Here is a 23,152-nt window from a genome sequence, read left to right on the forward strand (position 1 = left end):
ATATTCATTATGAGTACCGCAGTGGTTTCAATGACGGAAAATGTACAAATACAAAACAGGTTGCTAATATTTTTACATACAGTGCCTTGCAAAAGTATTCGGCCCCCTTGAATCTTGCAACCTTTCGCCACATTTCAGGCTTCAAACATAAAGATATGAAATTTAATTTTTTTGTCAAGAATCAACAACAAGTGGGACACAATCGTGAAGTGGAACAACATTTATTGGATAATTTAAACTTTTTTAACAAATAAAAAACTGAAAAGTGGGGCATACAATATTATTCGGCCCCTTTACTTTCAGTGCAGCAAACTCACTCCAGAAGTTCAGTGAGGATCTCTGAATGATCCAATGTTGTCCTAAATGACCGATGATGATAAATAGAATCCACCTGTGTGTAATCAAGTCTCCGTATAAATGCACCTGCTCTGTGATAGTCTCAGGGTTCTGTTTAAAGTGAAGAGAGCATTATGAAAACCAAGGAACACACCAGGCAGGTTCGAGATACTGTTGTGGAGAAGTTTAAAGCCGGATTTGGATACAAAAAGATTTCCCAAGCTTTAAACATCTCAAGGAGCACTGTGCAAGCCATCATATTGAAATGGAAGGAGCATCAGTCCACTGCAAATCTACCAAGACCCGGCCGTCCTTCCAAACTTTCTTCTCAAACAAGGAGAAAACTGATCAGAGATGCAGCCAAGAGGCCCATGATCACTCTGGATGAACTGCAGAGATCTACAGCTGAGGTGGGAGAGTGTCCATAGGACAACAATCAGTTGTACACTGCACAAATCTGGCCTTTATGGAAGAGTGGCAAGAAGAAAGCCATTTTTCAAAGATATCCATAAAAAGTCTCGTTTAAAGTTTGCCACAAGCCACCTGGGAGACACACCAAACATGTGGAAGAAGGTGCTCTGGTCAGATGAAACCAAAATTGAACTTTTTGGCCACAATGCAAAACGATATGTTTGGCGTAAAAGCAACACAGCTCATCACCCTGAACACACCATCCCCACTGTCAAACATGGTGGTGGCAGCATCATGGTTTGGGCCTGCTTTTCTTCAGCAGGGACAGGGAAGATGGTTAAAATTGACGGGAAGATGGATGCAGCCAAATACAGGAACATTCTGGAAGAAAACCTGTTGGTATCTGCACAAGACCTGAGACTGGGACGGAGATTTATCTTCCAACAGGACAATGATCCAAAACATAAAGCCAAATCTACAATGGAATGGTTCAAAAATAAACGTATCCAGGTGTTAGAATGGCCAAGTCAAAGTCCAGACCTGAATCCAATCGAGAATCTGTGGAAAGAGCTGAAGACTGCTGTTCACAAACACTCTCCATCCAACCTCACTGAGCTCGAGCTGTGGCAAGAATGTCAGTCTCTCCATGTGCAAAACTGATAGAAACATACCCCAAGCGACTTGCAGCTGTAATTGGAGCAAAAGGTGGCGCTACAAAGTATTAACGCAAGGGGGCTCGAATAATATTGCACGCCCCACTTTTCAGTTTTTTATTTGTTAAAAAAAGTTTAAATTATCCAATAAATTTTGTTCAACTTCACGATTGTGTCCCACTTGTTGTTGATTCTTGACAAAAAATTTAAATTTTATATCTTTATGTTTGAAGCCTGAAATGTGGCGAAAGGTTGCAAGGTTCAAGGGGGCCGAATACTTTTGCAAGGCACTGTATAACATTAAAAAATAATTGGTGATCTAGTGTGATAAATTGAGGGATCTTGGTTGTGATCTTCTTAAGTATTTTGCTGTCCTTGGACATTTTCTTTCTTCTGCAAAGTATGTTTCAGTAGTGTAAATATAGTTTATCATACACTGCTGGCCAAAAGTATTGGCACCCCTGCAATTCTGTTGGATAATGCTCAATTTCTCCTTATCTTTATTTATTTTGCTTGCAATTAAACACAAAAGAGAATGGAAAAAAATAATCATTACCATTTTACACAAAACTCCAAAAATGGGCCGGACAAAAGCATTGGCACACTTTGTAAAATCCTCTGATGCTACTCTAATTTGTGTAATCAACAGCACCTGTTACTTACCTGAGGCACATAACAAGTGGTGGCAATAACTCAATCAAACTTGCAGCCAGTTAAAATGGATTGAAGTTGTCGCAACCTTTGTCCTTGTGTGTACCACATTGAGCATGGAGAAAAGAAAGAAGACCCAAGAACTGAGGACTTGAGAACCAAACTTGTGAGGAAGAATGGGCAATCCCAAGGCTACAAGTCCATCTCCAAAGACCTGAATGTTCCTGTGTCTACCGTGCGTAGTGTCATCAATAAGTGTAAAGCCCATGGCACTGTGGCTAACCTCCCTAGATGTGGACGGAAAAGAAAATTTGACGAGACATTCAACGAAAGATAGCGCGGATGGTGGATAAAGAACCTCGACTAACATCCAAACAAGTTCAAGCTGTCTTGCATTCCGATGGTACAACAGTGTCAACCCGTACTATCCGTCAGCATCTGAATTAAAAGGGACTCTATGGTAGGATACCACTTCTGACCCAGAGATATAAAAAAAGCCGGGCTACAGTTCCCAATACTTACCTGAGAAAGCCATAAAACGGAAGAATGTTCTCTGGTCAGATGAGACAAAAGTAGAACTTTTTGGGAAAAGGCATCAACATATAGTTTACAGGGGGGAAAATTAGGCCTTCAATGAAAAGAACACAGTCCCCACAGTCAAACATGGTGGTGGTTCCCTGATGTTTTGGGGTTGCTTTGCTACCTCTGGCGCTGGACTGCTTGACCGTGTGCATGGCATTATGAAGTCTGAAGACTACCAACAAATTTTGCAGCATAATGTAGGGCCCAGTGTGAGAAAGCTGGGTCTCCCTCAGAGGAGTCCTCTTCCAGCAGGACAATGACCCAAAACACACTTTAAAAAGCACTAGAAAATTGTTTGAGAGAAAGCACTGGCGACTTCTAAAGTGGCCAGCACTGAGTCCAGACCTAAATCCCATGGAACACATGTGGAGAGATCTGAAAATGGCAGTTTGGAGAAGGCACCCTTCAAATCTCACCTGGAGCAGTTGACCAAAGAAGAATGGTCTAAAATTCCAGCAGAGCATTGTAAGAAACTCATTGATACATACCAGAAGCGGTTGTTCGCAGTTATATTGTCTAAAGGTTGTGCTACCAAGTATTAGGCTGAGGGTGCCAATCCTTTTGTCGGGCTATTTTTGGAGTTTTGTGTAAAAGGATTTTGTTTTCATTCTCTTTTGTGTTTTTTTTTTCATTGCAAGCAAAATAAATGAAGATACAGTATTACTACCAAAGCATTTGTAATTGCAATCAATTTCTGGGAGAATCTTATCTGACAGAAATGAATCGCAGGAATGCCAATAATTTTGGCCAGCAGTATATAAAACGTACTTTATATACCTTTTCTAATATCCTTAGATCTCTGGATTATGCCATTGACAGTTATAGACATCAAATCCATTTCAACTGGGAAGGTTGGCATTGATCAAGTCTCACTGACATTGACGCAGATAGACGTCCAATCCAATTTGACTGGGGGGCTGGTAGCAATCGCCCTTCCAGTCAAAATGGATTGGACATCTGTCGATGTCAATGGGAGCCAATAAATTAATAATTGATTATAAAATCAAAAACCAGATTTTTTTTTTTACATCCGATTCTGATCGTGATCAAATCAAGGACATCCCTAGCTCACATGTTGAAAACTTTATTAATCTCATGCCAACAAAATTTTAGCACATACAATGTAATTATTTTTGTAGACGCTAAGACACTTGGAGCCCCTTCATTTCTAGTATCGCCAGTGGAAAAGGGGTTTACTTTCCAAAACCAAGACAAACCAAAGGTCAAGAAGCATCCCACAAGGGTATTTTTCATCAACTTGATCCCTCAAATAGTGCTTAAAAACAATGAAAACCTCTACTTACCTCCAAAATGGATAAACGAAGCCATCACATCACAGATACACCACAGCTTGTCTAAAATTGCAAAACATGAAAAGTCAGTTCAGGCTTGATTTTTTTTTTTTTTTCATGTGAATTTATTCAAATATCCATGCTGGTTTTGGCGGCATTTGTTGAAACAGATTGTTAACTGCATGGCGTCATATGGTCTAAAATGATGCTGGTACAAGTTCTGTCAGCCTTTTTCACAGCTTAGAATGGATTTGAATAAAAATATTGTTCTTCATTTTGATAAAGCTGTATGCGTAATACCCCATTCCATCGTACTCTTTGAAAAAAAAAAAAAAACATCTTCCAAATAAGGCAAGTTCTCAGGGCAGAGTTGTCACTAAAGAGCATGGCTAGTAACATTGATACTACAATCACTGCAGCAACATTCACACATTTTGGAGACACAACCAGCATCAGCATATGGTACATAAAAAGTTCGGCCATCCTGGTGAATGCGACTCACGCAAGGTTTCAACATATCTTAAAAAAAAAAAAAGTTTGACTCAAGCAGCCTGTGCTTTCTTCATCTTTAGTAAAGGGAGGAGAGGAAAAGCACGCAATAAGAAGACAACAAACATTCCCGAAGATGAGAACGAAACAGAAGCGGCTGACTTTAAAATAAACAGCAAGATTGACCAAATAATATCACAGTTCTCTGGTTGCCCTGACTAGATTTCAGTAATGAGGACAACTGTCCAATTATAAATTATACAGAACATTCCTCATGCATTTTAGCTGCACGCCACGACTTAAAAAAGAAAATACAGTAGATTAGTTTCAGACAATATGACTCGAAAGCCGACATGAGCAAATATCACACGAATGTTGTTTTTTTTCCTCTGGAATGAATCATTACACAGGGAATGCAATTGACAGCACATTTACATAGAAAATGACACGGGGAAAAAAATGCTTTCAAGCAGCTTATTTTGACTGAACAAAGAAAAAGCTCTTTCCCGCAAGACTCAACATTGTCCCAACCATAACAGGAAGACAGAGAATATTGTTTTGCAAATAATTGATTTCTTTGACTCACATTTGTAATGGCTTTGTTTTCAGCTTGTGTTGCCTTAACCCTTCATAGGGCACTAACTAAAGTCATTGGTTGACATTGATGGCACGAGACACCTAGTCCATTTTGACTGGTGCCGTCAGTACCACTGAAAGTTAAACATTTAATGCCACTCTTCCTAGTTTAAATTGGATGTCTATCGTTGTCATTGGCAGGCCAGTGTTACTGGGTGTCATAACCAGAGTGTATTTCTGTTTAATTTAGTTTTTAAATAACATTATCATTTTATCTATAGCTATAACTCATGCCTTGCGTCCACATACGGGGATATAACATTTTGGGTCATGTAGGCTATACATACACACGTGGACGCCAGGTTTTTACAGGATTAAGTTTCATTTTTTAAAATTACCAAAAGTACCCACTTGCCCTATAAAGGGTTAAATGCAGACATGCAACTCTGATTTTGGTTGAAAAGACGTATTTGTGTGTAAAATTGTTGGTTTGGATAAGTTTTGACAAAGACCTCCAAGTTCATACTAAATGTATGAAATTATACATAACTACTCACAAAAAAAATGGGAATATTGGGCTTTCAGCTGCCAATTTAAAATATACTGAAATTTCAGGGGGGAAAAAAGCCCGATAGTCTCCCAATATTTTTGTGAGTAGTTAATATAACGGGTATTGATATTTGTTGGTAAGTGTTCCCCACCCAAAGGCTATTTAATACATGAGTATTGTAACAAGATAGCAGCTTACTTTAAGACTTAGAAGTACCAAAGCAGGTTCTCAATCTTGAGCCACCTAGACATTTTCTAAACTGAAAAATTGTGCTTCATTTTTGTAATACATTCTTCATTCAAAGAAAAAAAGTCCCCAAATGAGTGCATGGCATCATGCTGTACAGGTGACTTAACTCACTGGCTGTCACTGACAGCGATAGACAGCCATTGAGTTATTTCAATTAAAAAAATGTCAATACACCACTTGGTTTTATGACTGTATGACAGCATACAAGTGTGTATGTACCTAGAACATAATAAATCAAAGTACCTGGCAGAGGAATGATATGCACAGCATGAACAGCCTCTATAGCTGAGGCGCAGTTGTATGGAAGGAAATCAAAACTTCCAAAAAAAGAGAGAAAAGTTGCTCATTTGTCGTCACGTTTACTTGTTGCCGGTGATCTCCGCGCATGCCACACTGCTTTGTTTCAAATGTGAGCGTACGTCTCAGGCATAACATGACGTTCACATTCAGAATGTTGAGGATTGCAACAGTTTTTTTTTGTTGTATTTTTAATTGATTGATTTTCTTTCACCTCCAAGTGGGTTGAAAAAATTCACCGGGGTGGGGATCTTCAAGGTAACAAAGTTGTTTTCCCACAGTTATCTGGCTCGAGTGACCTGTGTGTGCAGGGTACATAATGGCCAGACTTTATGTCCTCATTGAGTGTGATTGCGTGTGTGTGCGTGTGTGTAGCAGCCACAAAGGCACAGGGCTACTGTAGAACCAGGCCAACCTGGAACACAGAATTGCATTTTTTTTTTTTTAATTGAACAAATAATAAAATAAATTAATAAATACATAAAATTGCTGACAGACCTTATCAGCGTCCATAGAGGGACATTTCCAGTTGTAGAGGTAATACTGCAAATTTCCATCGCCTATACCAAACTTGAGCTTCTCCAGAAAGCTTTTATTCTCCATTAGATCCAAGGCATTGAACACATCAAAACCTTTCTGTTGAGAAAAATAAAGACCGTTAGTGTTCACAATCCTTTACTCATGAAGCTCTGCAGACTTACTTTTAGGCAGCTCACGGTATCTGGAATTAGCCAGACAGACATGAATGCGCTCACTTATTTTTCAAACAGAAATTTTAGGCTGTGGCCAGCATGGGAGATGATTGGTTAAAAACATTATTATTTATTAATACTATAAAATACACCCTTGAAACGGCCTGCCACAATTTATTCAACTAGTGGACAATTCATGGATATCAAATTAGTCAACAACATCGTTTAGAGACATTACTGATGTTAAATTTTTAAAAATTGTCTTTATAATCTTTATAATTGTCTTGATAGTAAATGTTGTCATATTTGCATTTTGAAAACATAAAAAAAAATTCACGTTTTAAATGTGGGAAAAAAAGGGAAACTCTTGGACCTATTTTGTTTAATGTAATTTAATGATCAAACAAATAAATATAAATGAAAGTATATATTTAAATAATTATTACATATAAATGTAAAAATATATAAACATATTGTTTTTATCTTGTGTTTTCTCAACCTTTCATAGGGCACACATTTAACTTATTGGCTGCTATTGACGGCACTAGACGTCTAATCGATTTTGAGTTGGAGAGAATGAACGAATGTCAATGGAGGTTATTAATATATATTAGAGCTGCAGCTATCGATTATTTAACTAATTGATTAATCTATGGATGAATTAGCTGGATTAATTGAGTAATCGGATAACAAACATTTAATGTGTTGCAGAATAATTTTAGGGGATGCAAAAGAGATTTACTCGCATCATTGCTTTCACGCATGTAGAGATGTCCCGAGAATGACGCGGGTTGGACACTTTCACACACTTGTCCCGTGTTGCCCACTGACTCTCTCTGTGTGGGAGGGCTGCTGACGCGATTTTATAACCCGGACATTACGTCATTTTTGGTCGGGATCGGCTGTCACTTTCATTTTACAAGAGTAATAAATGTATTTAAAAATCTATTAAAATACATAAGCTTAGCATCAAACAGTACAAAAAAAAATATCTAAGTAAAACAAAAGAGCAAAAAAGATTGGAGTTTAAATGTCTAAATAGTCAAACTGATATGTCATCTTAGTAGACTGTGATAAATATGCATAGCAAAAGTCTGCTAGCTTAAACTGTATAGAATGCTAACTTTTTTTTTCTTTTTCCAATTCTCTTAACAAATTGTCCAAACACATATTCCCACTAAAAGTTTAAATATTCCTGTAAACTAAAAAACTAAAAACAAAACATATTACCCCAAACAAAAACGTAACGCCTTATGTTAGCCTGAACAGGGAGCAGCTGAATTCAGCCTAGACTAGTAAAGTCATATTCACTGTTGCCTCCCAAACCAATAAAACTAAATGCAACACTTTCAAAACAAACCATTACAATGCCACTGTAATTGAACGAATCATCGAATCAACAAAAATGAATTTGAAGCTTTTTTCTAATCGAATTACTCGAATTAAATGATTAATCATTGCAGCACTAATGTACATGTAATCGGTCTTTTACCAACTACCTCTACACGTTCAGTGTGAATACTATACATATATCTGGGCTGGCAGTGAATGAATTAACAAATATACATTGAGCGAAAGTTACATGAATGTATACACACATTAAATTGAAAAATACAACAAATAAACTAAAAACAATATTCATATAAAAACAAATTTAAAGTTAAAGAATTTGTGAGGTCTATAAAAAATAAAAAGGAATTTATTAACAAATTCCTCCACTTTCATTTATTTTTTAAATAAAGGAATATATTGAATTTTTATTCTCAATTAATTTACTCTATTTGCTTTTACACACACACACACACGTGCACACCCATTATATGATGGTGGTGTGTCATATTACCAGTTTGGCAAGGATCAGTGCATCATTCATTAAGTCCAGTAGCGGCGTTTGCGTGTGAACATTGTAGAAGGAGTATGCGGCCTTCAAGCTCCTATGGAGGGGGTGATGCATCACGGTGGAGGGCAACGTGTAGAAACTAACAAAGTCGGTCAAGATGCCACCAGCACCCTGTGGGACACAAGAGCAACCTCAAGATGTTACGTATTTCCCTCAATGAAATGCAAATAATATTTCATTTCTCAATTAATTTTCTCATTTCTTTCTATTGCTGTTAAAATAAAACAGCCACAAAATTTTGAGCCTATTAATTTATTTCAGAGTATGAACATTTTTAAAATCTATGGGGGATCAAATAGTACAGTGCCCTCCATAATTATTGGCACCCCTGAAAAAGATGTGTTTTTTAGCTTCTAAATTTTTTAAAAATTCAAATAATATGGGACCTTAATGGAAAAAAAAAGAAAAATCCAACCTTCAATACAAGTGCATTCATTCAGTGGGCAAAAAATCCCACATAAAGAAAGAATTATTTGACATCAAATAATGTGTGTCACAATTATTAGCACCCCTGGTGTTAATACTTTGTACAAACCCCTTTTGCCAACAAAACAAGGCCTGGGGACTGAGATGGCCATGGGAGTAGCTTGATTTTGTGTCTGGTGAACCATTTCTGTGTAGATTTGGCCATTTGGCCAAAATCAAGCTCCTCCCATGGCCATCTCAGTCCCCAGACCTTGTTTTGTTGGCAAAAGGGGATTGTACAAAGTATTAACACCAGGGGTGCTAATAATTGTGACACACATTATTTGATGTCAAAGCTCAATCTTGGTTGCACACAAAAATACACACTGTCCTAGTGTGCTTTGGTCAGATGAGACCAAGATTGAGCTTTTTGGCAACAAACACTCTAAGTGGGTCTGCCGTGCCACGAAAGATGCGCATGCTGAAAAGCACCTCATACCCACTGTGAAGTATGGGGGTGGGTCAGTGATGCTGTGGGGCTGTTTCGCTTCCAAAGGCCCTGGGAACCTTGTTAGGGTTCATGGCATCATGAATGCTTTGAAATACCAGGACATTTTAAATCAAAATCTGTTGCCCTCTGCCCGAAAGCTGAAGATGGGTCGTCACTGGGTCTTTCAGCAAGACAATGACCCTAAACATATGGCCAAATTTTATTATTATTATTATTATTGAAGGTTGGATTTTTCTCTTTTTTTCCATTAGGGTCCCATATTATTTGAAAAAAATATATATTAGAAGCTAAAAAACACAACAGCATCTTTTTCAGGGGTGCCAATAATTATGGATGTCACAGTATTTTCTCCACTGTAGTAAGTAGTCTTTGTATTATTTGCCCGTGGCTTTGAAAAAGAAATGTATTGTTTTGCACCTACCTCAACGACATAAGTGTCTATGATGTTTTCCTGCGGTAGGAGCCAGTGAGCCACCTCCCCGTCGCTCATAGAAGGTGCCAGCTGGAATCGTCTCAAGTACTTCTGAAGCAGCTCTGTTACCTGCCGGATGTCACGCCGTTCCATTGCCCGCAACCCCGCTGTCTTTGTGTTCTGCGGTGGGGGCAATGAGAAGCTGCATTAAGTGAATATTAGTTGTAATAGGAGACACTGGGCTGAGTGGAGGCTTTACATCTGGTAGTCTGTAGAGTTTCATTGTTCTTTGCAGAGTCATGTTTCTGCTCAGGTGGGAGAACTTGACTTCCACGAGCTTTCTGGGGTTAAGAGAACGATGCCAGTACCTGCATGATGAAAAGTTTAACTGTACTTTTCAATGGCTTTCTTATAAAGTTGCTGTATTTGTAACCTAACCAGCCTAACATTCCCCGTATTTACATTTTTGTTTGTTTGAAGAAGTCATATTAAGGATAGGATGTTTACCTGCATGTGGACACTGGTTTAGGCAGCACGACGCCTGCTGTGTAGACTGCCTGAAATATTCCTACCAGGTTGACTCGCCGCGTGATCTCTCTGATAAGCACTGGCGCTACACGCTTTGAGCGCAACTTCTTATGGACACACAGAAAGTTGATTTCCACCATTCTCTTCAACCTAGATCAACAAATATAAAGGTTTGAGCATTGGGGAACTGCGTGAACACTGAACAATAAGCGATGCAGCCTTAAAAATAAACACCCAGTCCCAAACTGTCTTCTGTAATATGTACACTTGAAGACTAAAGGCTAATTTATGCTTCGGCGTTCTGTTGACAACAGAGCGACGGCATAGACCCTACATCGTCATTCAGCAGTTGAAGTTCTGCGTCAAGGGAATGCGTTACTCTGTAATTCACCGCCAAGCCACGAGAGGGGTGTTGCTTTTTACTTTGTCTTTGTACTGTTTGGGGGGACTCTTGTCGGATTCCTTTAGTTTTCTTCTGGTCATAGATAGCAATGGCAAAGTAGATGGAACCAGGCATGTGCCGATAACCGGTTTCAAGGTATACCGTGGTATGAAAACGTCACGGTTTCAAAACCGCAAAAAATTTCCGTCATACAATTCCTAAGGTATTTATTTATGTAACATAAATGCAGACAGAAATTCCTCACTTGCAGCTGCAAGGCTGAACCCTCCCCCACCGGTTGTTGCTCAGTGTCAGTGAGTCAGCTGTGCTACACGATGGCTGGAGGAGGTAAAACTCCTGAACTTTTCCCCCCCATCGAAGAAAATGAAATCGTTGGTATGGCTACAAAAAGGTTACAGACCGCCACGGCTTAGAGGAGGAGGGCCAACAGACATGTAAAACATGTTTGCGGAGGGTGGCTGCCGAGGATACCTCCAATGTAATTTCGCATTTATGTATTTATGCAAAATTAAAGGTTAGTAAACACGATCATAAATGTTTCCCACCAGCTACGAGAGTTAACTCCAGCGTGTTTAGTGTGTTTAGCGGTGGTAAAACGTGTATTTTTACCTGGAGCAACAATCTGTGAAAGAGCGAGAGCGTGTGTATAATGTGTTTATTTATTTTGTTATTTTTTATTATTATTTTATTTATTTTGTTATTTAATTATTTTTCCTCTGATGATAATAATGTTAAGCTGTGGCTGTGGGTGTGCGCTCATCTAAAGGACTGCATTTATTTTCATTTTATTTCGAACATTTTTTATTTTTTGTTATTCTTTAAATTTATTTTATTATTATTCATTATCATTATTCTTATAAATAATGATTGTTTTTCCATTGAATCCTGTTCAACTGATTTTTTTTTTTTTTTTTTTTTTAAGTCAGATATCTCAAAGTAACACATTTTAGAGCTGTAATACCGCGATACCGTGAAACCATGACATTTTTGCTTAAGGTTATCATACCGTCAGAATCTCATACCGGCACATGCCTGGATTGAATGTGTGTATTGTGAGCTGCAGCTAATCAATATTGAACAACAAATTTTATCAAGATAAATGTCGATGCGTAGGCGACACAGAAGACGTTTACGGAGGTGTTTGAAAGTTTGAAAATGGCTGTGTTGTGCTGAACCGGAAACAAAGTTCGGAGCGGACCAATCGCAGTCCTTTGACATTCACATCACGAGGCAATGACGTGACGCATAGTCAGGATTTTTTGGAGGCGCACGTGTATAGTGTTATATTTGTTTTCAAAGAAGTCATCCTTCTCCTGTCTAATTCTGTCTCCATTGCCTTTTCCGCACGAATGTAACAAGTGACCTAATTGGAGGGCAACCATCCAATTGGTATACTTCCACCAGCTCTCTGATTGGTTGGCTTTGTGCCACATTTGTAACTTGTGTGCCAAACTGAGCGTGCAGAAAAAACTAAAAGGTGAGTGCAGGGGTCGAGAGATTGAGCGAGAATGGGGAATTGAATATTGATCAGGTAAAACTAACACGAAAACACCATTATGGAGCACAAAGTACATATTTTTACACAACATTATTTTCTATGCTCAAACTCTCATTGCTTGCTCAATAATATCTTTAATTGGTCGCTCAATATTTTTTTCTGTGCTCAAAATATATCATTGCTCGCTCAGAAAAGTGGCACAAATATAACGGCATACACGTCACGCTACGGCGTACGGTTGTAAATCGGGTCTGTGTTAACGGCGTAGGTCTGCCGTCACCGCAACGCAGACACATAAATCAGCCTTCATGAAGCCAAGTAAGTGGAACTTACATATTACCTAATGTTACCTTGTTACTTTTAGAAAGATACTATATATCATTATTTTGGTGTAGATACAGTGTGGCAAATAAGTATTTAGTAAACCAGCAATTGTGGAAATTCTCCTACTTGAAAAGATTAGAGAGGCCTGTAATTGTCAACATGAGTAAATGTCAACCATGAGAGACAATGTGGAAAAAAAACAGAAAATCACATTGTTTGATTTTTAAAGAATTTATATCCAAATTAGTGTGGAAAATAAGTATTTGGTCACCTACGAACAAGCAAGAGTTTTGGCTGTCAAAGAGGTCTAACTTCTTCTAACGAGGCTCCACTCGTTACCTGTATTAATGGCACCTGTTTTAACTCATTATCGGTATAAAAGACCTGTCCACAACCTCAGTCAGTCAGACTCCAAACTCCACTATGGCCAAGACCAAAGAGCTGTCGAAGGACACCAGAGACAAAATTGTAGACCTGCACCAGGCTGGGAAGACTTAATCTGCAATAGGTAAAACGCTTGGTGTAAAGAAATCAAGTGTGGGAGCAATAATTAGAAAATGGAAGACATACAAGACCACCGATAATCTCCCTCGATCTGGGGCTCCATGCAAGATCTCACCCCGTGGCGTCAAAACGATAACAAGAACGGTGAGCAAAAATCCCAGAACCACACGGGGGGACCTAGTGAATGGCCTGCAGAGAGCTGGGACCACAGTAACAAAGGCTACTATCAGTAACACAATGCGCCGCCAGGGACTCAAATCCTGCACTGCCAGACGTGTCCCCCTGCTGAAGAAAGTACACGTCCAGGCCCGTCTGCGGTTCGCTAGAGAGCATTTGGATGATCCAGAAAAGGACTGGGATAATGTGTTATGGTCAGATGAAACCAAAACAGAACTTTTTGGTAGAAACACAGGTTCTCGTGTTGGCAGGAGAAAGAATACTGAATTGCATCCGAAGAACACCATACCCACTGTGAAGCATGGGGGTGGAAATATCATGCTTTGGGGCTGTTTTTCTGCAAAGGGACCAGGACGACTAATCTGTGCAAAGGAAAGTATGAATGGGTCCATGTATCCAGAGATTTTGAGTGAAAATCTCCTTCCATCAGCAAGGGCATTGAAGATGAGACGTGGCTGGGTCTTTCAGCATGACAATGATCCCAAACACACAGCCAGGGCAACAAAGGAGTGGCTTAATAAGAAGCATTTCAAGGTCCTGGAGTGGCCTAGCCATTCTCCAGATCTCAACCCCATAGAAAATCTGTGGAGGGAGTTGAAAGTCCGTGTTGCCCAACGACAGCCCCAAAACATCACTGCTCTAGAGGAGATCTGCATGGAGGAATGGGCCAAAATACCAGCAACAGCGTGTGAAAAGCTTTTGAAGAGTTACAGAAAACATTTGGCCTCCGTTGTTGCCAACAAAGGGTACATAACAAAGTATTGAGATGAACTTTTGGTATTGACCAAATACTTATTTCCCACCATGGTTTGCAAATAAATTCTTTAAAAATCAAACAATGTGATTTTCTGGAGTTTTTTTTCACATTCTGTCTCTCATGGTTGAGGTTTACCCATGTTGACAATTACAGGCCTCTCTAATATTTTCAAGTGGGAGAACTTGCACACTTAGCGGTTGACTAAATACTTATTTGCCCCACTGTACAGTAGCACTAAAGCAATAACCTGGTGATAGAGCACATGTTTAATGTGTGGGATTTCAGGTTTACCTTGACAAAAACAAACTTTTTAATTACCATTGCAAAATGTTCTAAATAAACATATTTTTGTGTAAAACACTATTTCTCTATTCTAATGTAACATTTCCTTTCTACTTTAATCTATATGCCCTAACATGATGGACTTGACTAACTTATGACTCGACTACACAGCCATAAGAGTGGCCTGGACTGGTTTTGACTCAACATAACCTTGTGAAAAATTTCTTAAGACCTGGACCAAATGAATAGCAACTCCGTTTAGACTAAAATAAGAGTGACTGGTACATATGTCCGCTAGTTATGAATACTCACGTGTCATAAATGCGGATATCTGCAGGAATGGCACTGATGAAGCCGACAAGCTTTTTATTTGAAGAGACTCTCACTCCACAGTGCCACTGAGGTAACCAGCCAGGCGGCCGTAGAGCCCTGAGGAGGAAGACCACCAGTAATTGTAATGCATATGCTACTGTATATGTTAAAGCAGAAGATGCATCTAATTAGACTAGATATATTGTGATCTGAAGTAAAAAAAAATCTAGTTCATCAGGGGCTCAAAATCTGCGCTTTTGTCTGTTTGAAATGTCCACGCTTGCATTTAAATGAGCACGCAAATCAATGCTGGTGGTGAAATGTCAAATATCTTGATGTTCTCCTGTCTTATTCAAAGAAAAGAATAGACAGATGCAGATCAAGGGAGAGCTTTGTTGTGCCTGATGGAATGTGGTTCTAATTTTGGTCCAGAATGACAGAACGGGAGATTCGGACATCCAGATGAAACAAATTCAATTGTTTGGTACCCAAAAAAGAGGCAGGCAAAATAGAAAAATCCATATTAATGTATTATAAGCTAAACAAAGTTATCATTAATAATACACTGTTAGCGGTCGGGAGCACTACTGAGTTGAGTGAAGGCTTACCATTTGAGGAAGCTTGGTGAGTAATCAAATCTGAACATGTTATCGTCATCCTCCACGTAGTTCTCATTTAACAATGTGTAGAGCTCCTTTAGCTGAAACACAACAAAGCACCACCTCATGACTTGATGCCCTGTGAAACCATGTTATTTTTCAATTTCAGACATCAGCTGCACTCACTACATCTGCATTGCTGAGATCCAGTGTGTCCCACATGAAGCCTTGAGGTAAAGAATACGGCTCCTGTCTGATATTCTCTTTGTCTGCCTCAATCGGCCCATGAACCGTCACCACCTCATCTGCGCACAGGGAACGGACTCATTTACTACTTTTGCTTCCTATTCTGTCCACCAGCCATTAATTAAAGCATCATGCACTTACTTAACTTGGGCACCGGCTGCGTATCCCAGAACTGGTACTTGTGCTTGGCTGCCTCATCAATGCTCTTGGCTGGGCCCTGACAGGACAGCAGCTCCATAGCTCTTTGGATGTCCTGCAGCTTCTGGATGGGCAAACCAGGATTCTGCGGAGTGACAATAGACGTGGAGAGCTTTAAAAATGAGAATAGAAAAATTATGACAAATTTGTGAATCAAGTTATAGACATTGTGGTTTTGATATATTGTGTATTTTTTTTATCATGTGACTGCTCTGTTAAAAGAAATAAAAAGAAGCTGACTCCAGTGAAATGTTATGCATTTCGAATTTTTAATGAAGTGATTCTTTAATGTGGAAGCCCAATTAGTTTATGATGTCGGTGATACTGAGGAATCCCCTCCAATGATGCGCCGATGGAAAACGCGTCTCTTGACATGATAGGGTTTTTCTACTATGTGTTTTTGTCCATCGCTTCAGATATTAGAGGCAATTAGACTGACGTTCCCTATTAGACGTTCCGTGATAGATGTCCAATTAATTTGGACTGGAAGGACTGGCCGTGAATTGTCATCTTTCACTGCTACTGACGTGATGGATGTCCTATCTACAGTGGGGAGAACAGGTATTTGATACACTGCCGATTTTGCTGGTTTTCCCACTTGCAAGCCATGTAGAGGTCTGTAATTTGTATCATAATTTCTCTTCAACTGTGAGGGACGGAATCTAATACAAAAATCCAGAAAATCACATTGTATGATTTTTAAATAATATATTTGTATTTAACTGCATGAAATAAGTATTTGATACATTACCAACTAGTATATATTTCGGCTCTTAGTTCTTTTTTAAGAACCCCTCCTGTTCTCCGCTCATTACCGGAAGTAACTGCACCTGTTTGAACTTGTTACCTGTATAAAAGACACCTGTTCACATGCTCAAACAAACAAACTCCAACCTCTCCACAATGGCCAAGACCAAAGAGCTGTGTAAGGACATCAGGGATGAAATAATAGACCTGTACAAGGCTGGGATGGGCTACTGGAAAATAAGCAAGCAGCTTGGTGAGAAGGTAACAACTGTTGGAGCGATTATAAGAAAATGGAAGAAGTTCAAGTTGACGGTCAATCTGCCTCTTTCTGGGGCTCCATGCAAGATCTCACCTCGTGGGGCATCACTGATCATGAGGAAGGTGAGGGATCAGCCCAGAACTACACGGCAGGACCTGGTCAATGACCTGAAGAGAGCTGGAACCACAGTCTCGAAGAAAACCATCGGAAACACATCACGACGTCATGGATTAAAATCCTACAGCGCACGCAAGGTCCCGCTGCTGAAGCCAGTGCATGTCCAGACACCTCTGAAGTTTGCCACTGACCATCTGGATGATTCAGAGGAGCAATGGGAGAAGGTCATGTAGTCGGATGAGACCAAAATTGAATTTTTTGGTCTAAACTCGGCTCGTTGTGTTTGGAGGAAAAAGAAGAATGAGTACAACCACAAGAACACCATCCCAACCGTGAAACATGGAGGAGGAAACATCATTTTTTGGGGCTGATTCTCTGCCAAGGGTACAGGACGACTGCACCGTATTGAGGGGAGGATGGATGGGGCTATGTATCGCCAGATCTTGGCTGACAACCTCTTTCCTTCAGTGAGAGCTCTGAAGATGGGTCGTGGCTGGGTCTTCCAGCATGACAACAACCCAAAGCACACAGCCAAGGCAACTAAAGAGTGGCTCCATAAGAAGCATCTTAAGGTCCTGGAGTGGCCTAGCCAGTCACCAGATCTGAACCCGATAGAAAATCTATGGAGGGAGCTGAAAGTCCGTGTTGCCCAGCAGCAGCCCTGAAACCAGAAGGCTCTGGAGAAGATCTGCATGGAGGAGTGGGCCAAAATCCCTGCTGCAGTGTGTGCAAACCTTGTCAAGGACTACACGAAACGTTTGGTATCTGTAATAGCAAACAAAGGTTTCTGTACCAAATATTAAGTTCAATTTTTGTGATGTATCAAATACTTATTTCATGCAATTAAATGCTAATTTATTATTTAAAAATCATACAATGTGATTTTCTGTGTTTTGTATTAGATTCCGTCCCTCACAGTTGAAGAGAACTTATGATACAAATTACAGACCTCTACATGGCTAGCAAGTGGGAAAACCAGCAAAATCGGCAGTGTATCAAATACTTGTTCTCCCCACTGTATCCTATCTGTCCTATCTACCTAAGGTCCTATCTACAGTGGTGCCTCGACATACAATCGCTTCGACACACGATCTTTTCGACATTCAACGTAAATTTTGACTCGCCATTTGCTTTTACATCCGATGACATGCTCGAAATACGACGATTTATGACAGTGCCACAGTTTCTTTGTTTTCCGGCTACACGGACACACAGCGGATTTTCTTGTGAGAGAAATCAACATGGGTTCCAAAGAATGTTAGTGCAGGTGGTGAATAAAAAAGGAAAAAGGTGAGGCTTATCATTGAAATGAAGATTGAAATGATAGAAAAATATGACCGTGGCGTGCGCGTCCTTGAACTAGCTCGACAATACGGCCGTAGAATGTCTATGATCTAGACGGTCCTCCTCCGACCTCCGTTCGCCAGTCTTTATGAGTTAGGTTGACAATTAATATGATTGTAACATCACCCAAAAAATCGCCAGCTTCGTCAGGTTTTTAATCATTTATTTCAGAACTTTTGCAACACAACATGCCAACTCGAGGTGGGAATCTTTGGGCACCTAACGATTCATTACGATTTAGAGGCTCGGATTCGATTATAAATTGATTATTGATGTCACCCCCCCGCTTTTAATGTTTTGTAAATTAGTTCCAAAATTCTTCAAAAATCCTCTCAGGCTAACCCAAACTAACATTTCAGTGTCAAGTTAACAGTTAAATACAGTAAATAAAATACTCAAGTCCCCATTCTGTATCAGCAGCTTTAAACTACATTTGATTAGTTTAATGATGTGAATCAACCGTTGAAGTTGTTAAAATTGCTCCCGTTATTCCGTAATTTCCCTTCTGTCTACTTTCGACATGTCAAAGTTTTAAAACTGTTTCATCATTAAAAGATAGATTGAAGTCAGGATTTTGCCAATTTAGGAGTATTTTAGATAAAAAATTAATTAGTTTCGCTACAACAGGGCCTTCTAGAGAAGTCTACTGCTTTAAGATGGCGGCTGTTTACTAACGTGGCAACTACTAAACGGCAAGTCTATCATTTCGCATCTAGGTCTCTTTACATGTTCTAACGCCGCCGTCGTCTGTCATTTCGCATCTAGTTCTACATACAGTATATGTGATATCTTCCGTAGCCCTATGTTTGTAGCAAGTAGCAACTGAGCGTTGTTTGAAGCAGCTGACGGCCGCAGTCAGGTATTATTGTTTTTTTATCTAGTGGCATGAGTTGGACATGATATTTACTCTTGGTCCGTTCCTCATTGCGTCCTGAAGACCGCGCTGACTGTGTTGTAGTTCTGCTTTACCTAGTATAATTCAATACTCGGAATTTTGGATGTTTGTGAATCGTTCTCGAATCTTCCACGGCCGAATTGCATATAATTAAGATTCGGAAATTTTGCACACCTCTAATGCCTACTGTCCGCCACAGCTGAAGATGAAAAGTGAAAGTAAAAAGTCCTCTCTCACTCTGTTATGTCAGCCACGCGGTGCGATCAGGTACACCACGGCAAACACATTTACCACATTAGACCCCGATTCATTACATTATTACAAGTATTATTATTATTATCATTACTATTATTTTATTATTATTCCTATTTTTGTTCATAATTTAATTGTTTTGCTTTGTGTAATAGCTATTTTCAATAGTACTAGCAGTATTTATTAAGGATTTAGTGTAGGTTTTTGGGCTGTGGAAAGAATTAATGGAATTGTAATGTATTCCAGGGGCGTTACCAAGGGGGGGGGGGGCAGTGCCCACCCACGGACACGCTCTGCCCACCCAAACAAAACTGGATGTAGTACTAACCGCAGTCTGGGCACCACGTATGGTATCCCATTCATTTAGTACTGATGTGTTCTAAGCTTTAACTCACAGGTGTCAAACCGATTCCAGAAAGGGCCAAGTGGGTGCTGGATTTTGTTCCAACCGATACCGTGCAGAGAGTTTAACCAATAAACTTCCTACTGAAACAAGCAGCACCTGACTAAGTTTGATTACACATGTAAAATATCTGATTGGTGAAAAGGTGTCCTCTTCATTGGTTGGAAAGCAAGCCTGCACCCACTTGGCCCTTTCTGGAATCGGTTTGACACCTGTGCTTTAACCTTTGCGTTGTTACCGCCTTTCACCTTAAAAAAGAAAAAAAATTATATGGAATGTTGATTTTGTTCCTAGGGGGCGCTACACACATTTACACATATATACATATATATATGTGTGTATATATATATATATATATATATATATATATATATTTTAACATTGTATCAAAGTTTTCACCAGTGTTCACCTAAATAAAATAAAATCAACTTTTATTTGTTTAGACCAAATCACAACAAGTTATCTCAAGGAGAAAACAAAAGATGTTTTAAGGTGCAGTAGCCCTACGCTGGATTTCGACCTACTTGAGCATTATAGCCCCCCCTTAAAAACAAGGTCCTGGAACGAATTAACTTCGTATGTAGAGGTACGACTGGAAGGGGCGAATGAATAAGCATTTATTCGATCAATGGCAGCCAAAGAGTTAAGAAAGCCCTCTAAGGGTTAAAAAAAAAAAAGTCCTGAATGAAAGGGTTACACAAAAACGACTTGGTTTCAGTAACGACAGCAAATGTAATTCGTTACTTTCCACCCCTTGTCCCGGTGAAGCTCTTTAAGGGCTTTCAGATGAAAAACTAAAGTTGACATGTCGCTGCTGTAACGTGGTCTTGAATGGATGGAGTGCTCACCTTGATCTCCTGAGAGTCAGAGGCAGAGTCCGACTTGGCTCCTCCGGAATTCGGCTTTTCTTTCTTCCTTTTCTGCTTCTTCTTCTTTTTCTTGGCCCCCAATTCCCCTCCGGGACTCCTACAGTAATAAGACAAGTCAATTTTTACGGCAACATACAGACGCTCAACATTGAGGGAGGCTGGGAGGCAGCGGGCTAACGTTAGCTGCCATAGCAACGAATGACAATCAAGACACCGGCTTGAGTAGCGAATATTCAAGTAGTTCGAGTTAACGGCGCCGTGGACGTTTTAAACCATAACTTTTAACGGGGTTGCTAGTGTAAAAGGACGCTCCCGCATCGGGTGGTCTGCTTATGTTTGTATCGGCTAACTGCATTAGCCACCGAGCTCACACGCATAAACATACACGCACACGCATAAAGTGTGTGATGTGAGACAGGCCGTCCGCACCCTTGCGCGTTCTCGTTCTCCTCCTCGTTATCCCCATCTATCCCGCATGTATCCTGGTCGTCCAGCTCCAGGCTCTGCTGGCTGGCGGCGGATTCGCTGTCCTCCGCCATCATTAACGTTGAAAAAAAAAAGCTGACCGAATGCAGTCCGATAGAGATCGCGGCTAGCGGCGACTCGCCGGAAAAACAAAAGAAATTCGACGAGAGGGAAACAGCACCACCTTGAGGACAGAGGGCGATAGTACGAAACAAAAACATCGTGACTTCCATTGGTATTTACAGAAATATCGTTTTCACAAGACTTTTGTCAAAATGAATCAGTGTTTTAAATAGACTAATCACACACACAGTGAAATATTGTAAGCATCTCGGAAAATTAGGAGATAACATACTAGTCCTTCAAAAAAAAAAAAAAAAAAAAAAAAAAGCATATTGTGATAAAGTTCATTATTTTATGTAATGTACTGATAAACATTAGACTTTCATATATTTCGGATTCATTACACACAACTGAAGTAGTTCAAGCCTTTTATTATTTTAATATTGATGATTTTTCCACAAAAGTCAAGAAACACCAAAAAACACTATCTCAAAAAATTTGCATATTTCATCTGACCAATACGAAAACGTGTTTTTTAACACAAAAAAGTCAACTTTGAATTAATTATATCAAATATGCACTCAATACTTGGTGGGGAATCCCTTTGCAGAAATGACTGCTTCAATGCGGCGTGGCATGGAGGCAATCAGCTTGTGGCACTGCTGAGGTGTTTGTTATGGAGGCCCAGGATGCTTCGATAGTGGCCTCAAGCTCATCCACGGTGTTGGGTCTGGTGTCTCTCAACATCCCACAGATTCTCTATGGGGTTCAGGTCAGGAGAGTTGGGAGGCCAATTGAGCACAGTAATGGCATGGTGAGTAAACCATTTACCTGTGGTTTTGGCACTGTGAGCAGGTGCCAGGTCGTGCGGAAAAATTAAATCTTCATCTTCATAAAGCTTTTCAGCAGATGAAAGCATGAAGTGTTCCAAAATCTCCTGATAGCTAGCTGGATTGACCCTGCCCTTGATAACACACAGTAGACCAACAAAGCAGCTGACATGGCACGCCAGACCATCACTGACTGTGGGTACTTGACACTGGACTTCAGGCATTTTGGCAATTCCTTCTCCCCAGTTTTCCTCCAAACTCTCGCACCTTATTTTCCGATTGACATGCAAAATTTGCTTTCATCTGAAAAAAGTACTTTGGACCACTGAGCAACAGTCCAGTGCTGCTTCTCTGTAGCCTAGGTCAGGCGCTTCTGCCGCTGTTTGAGGTTCAAAAATGGCTTGACCTGGGGAATGCGGCACCTGTAGCCCATTTCCAGCACACGCCTTAAAAGGCTTGAACTACTTCAGTTGTGTGTAATGAATCTAAAATATATGAAAGTCTAATGTTTATCAATACATTACAGAAAATAATGAACTTAATCACAATATGCTAATTTTTTGAGAAGGACTAGTATATTCAATCAAGGAAGGATGTTTTAGGCAAGAATGTTTGGTTTGTTAAAAGTATGTTCATTTCTATGCACACCTTTTGAATGGACATCAATCCAATCACTACAGAGGCGTAATGGAAGCCTAGGTACAGATCAGGTCAGCTTTATTTGTCATTACTACAAGTGCAACAAAATTTCATTCCAGGTTCAGTCCAACTAGCTTGCTTTGATAGTCGCTTTTGGGCCATCAGCGTTGCTGGGTTTGGTGTTTCTTGACAATCTCGACAAGAGGCCAAACATTTTCAGATCAGGGGAGTGTGCATAGGTTTGGTCTCAACATTGATAGGGACAATATAACAGCATAACCTGCATGTACACTTTTTGCTGGGGATGGGACATTAATAAGACCAAACAGACGGGTGAATGGGGGTCAGGGCTATATTTCTCACAAATATAAACCTAATTCATTCATAGGCTAAATAATCAATGCAAAATACATCTGTTTCCATTCAAACTACTGA

General features: G+C 39.8%; 1 protein-coding gene across 1 annotated transcript; it reads right to left on the bottom strand.

The window, feature by feature from the left end:
* Positions 1-3,679: 3,679 nt before the first annotated feature.
* nmt2 (N-myristoyltransferase 2) lies at positions 3,680-21,355 on the bottom strand. Its single transcript, XM_057835199.1, has 12 exons — positions 21,150-21,355; positions 20,700-20,817; positions 15,778-15,919; positions 15,577-15,695; positions 15,400-15,491; positions 14,792-14,908; positions 10,514-10,684; positions 10,266-10,374; positions 10,016-10,186; positions 8,622-8,789; positions 6,585-6,722; positions 3,680-6,501 (listed from the first exon to the last, which is right to left on the bottom strand). Exons 1-12 carry the CDS (start codon positions 21,260-21,262, stop codon positions 6,481-6,483), a joined length of 1,479 nt encoding a protein of 492 aa, XP_057691182.1. The 5' UTR covers positions 21,263-21,355; the 3' UTR covers positions 3,680-6,480.
* Positions 21,356-23,152: the final 1,797 nt, after the last annotated feature.

The sequence above is a fragment of the Corythoichthys intestinalis genome, chromosome 4 (genome assembly GCF_030265065.1).
Source record: "Corythoichthys intestinalis isolate RoL2023-P3 chromosome 4, ASM3026506v1, whole genome shotgun sequence".
Lineage (NCBI taxonomy): Eukaryota > Metazoa > Chordata > Actinopteri > Syngnathiformes > Syngnathidae > Corythoichthys > Corythoichthys intestinalis.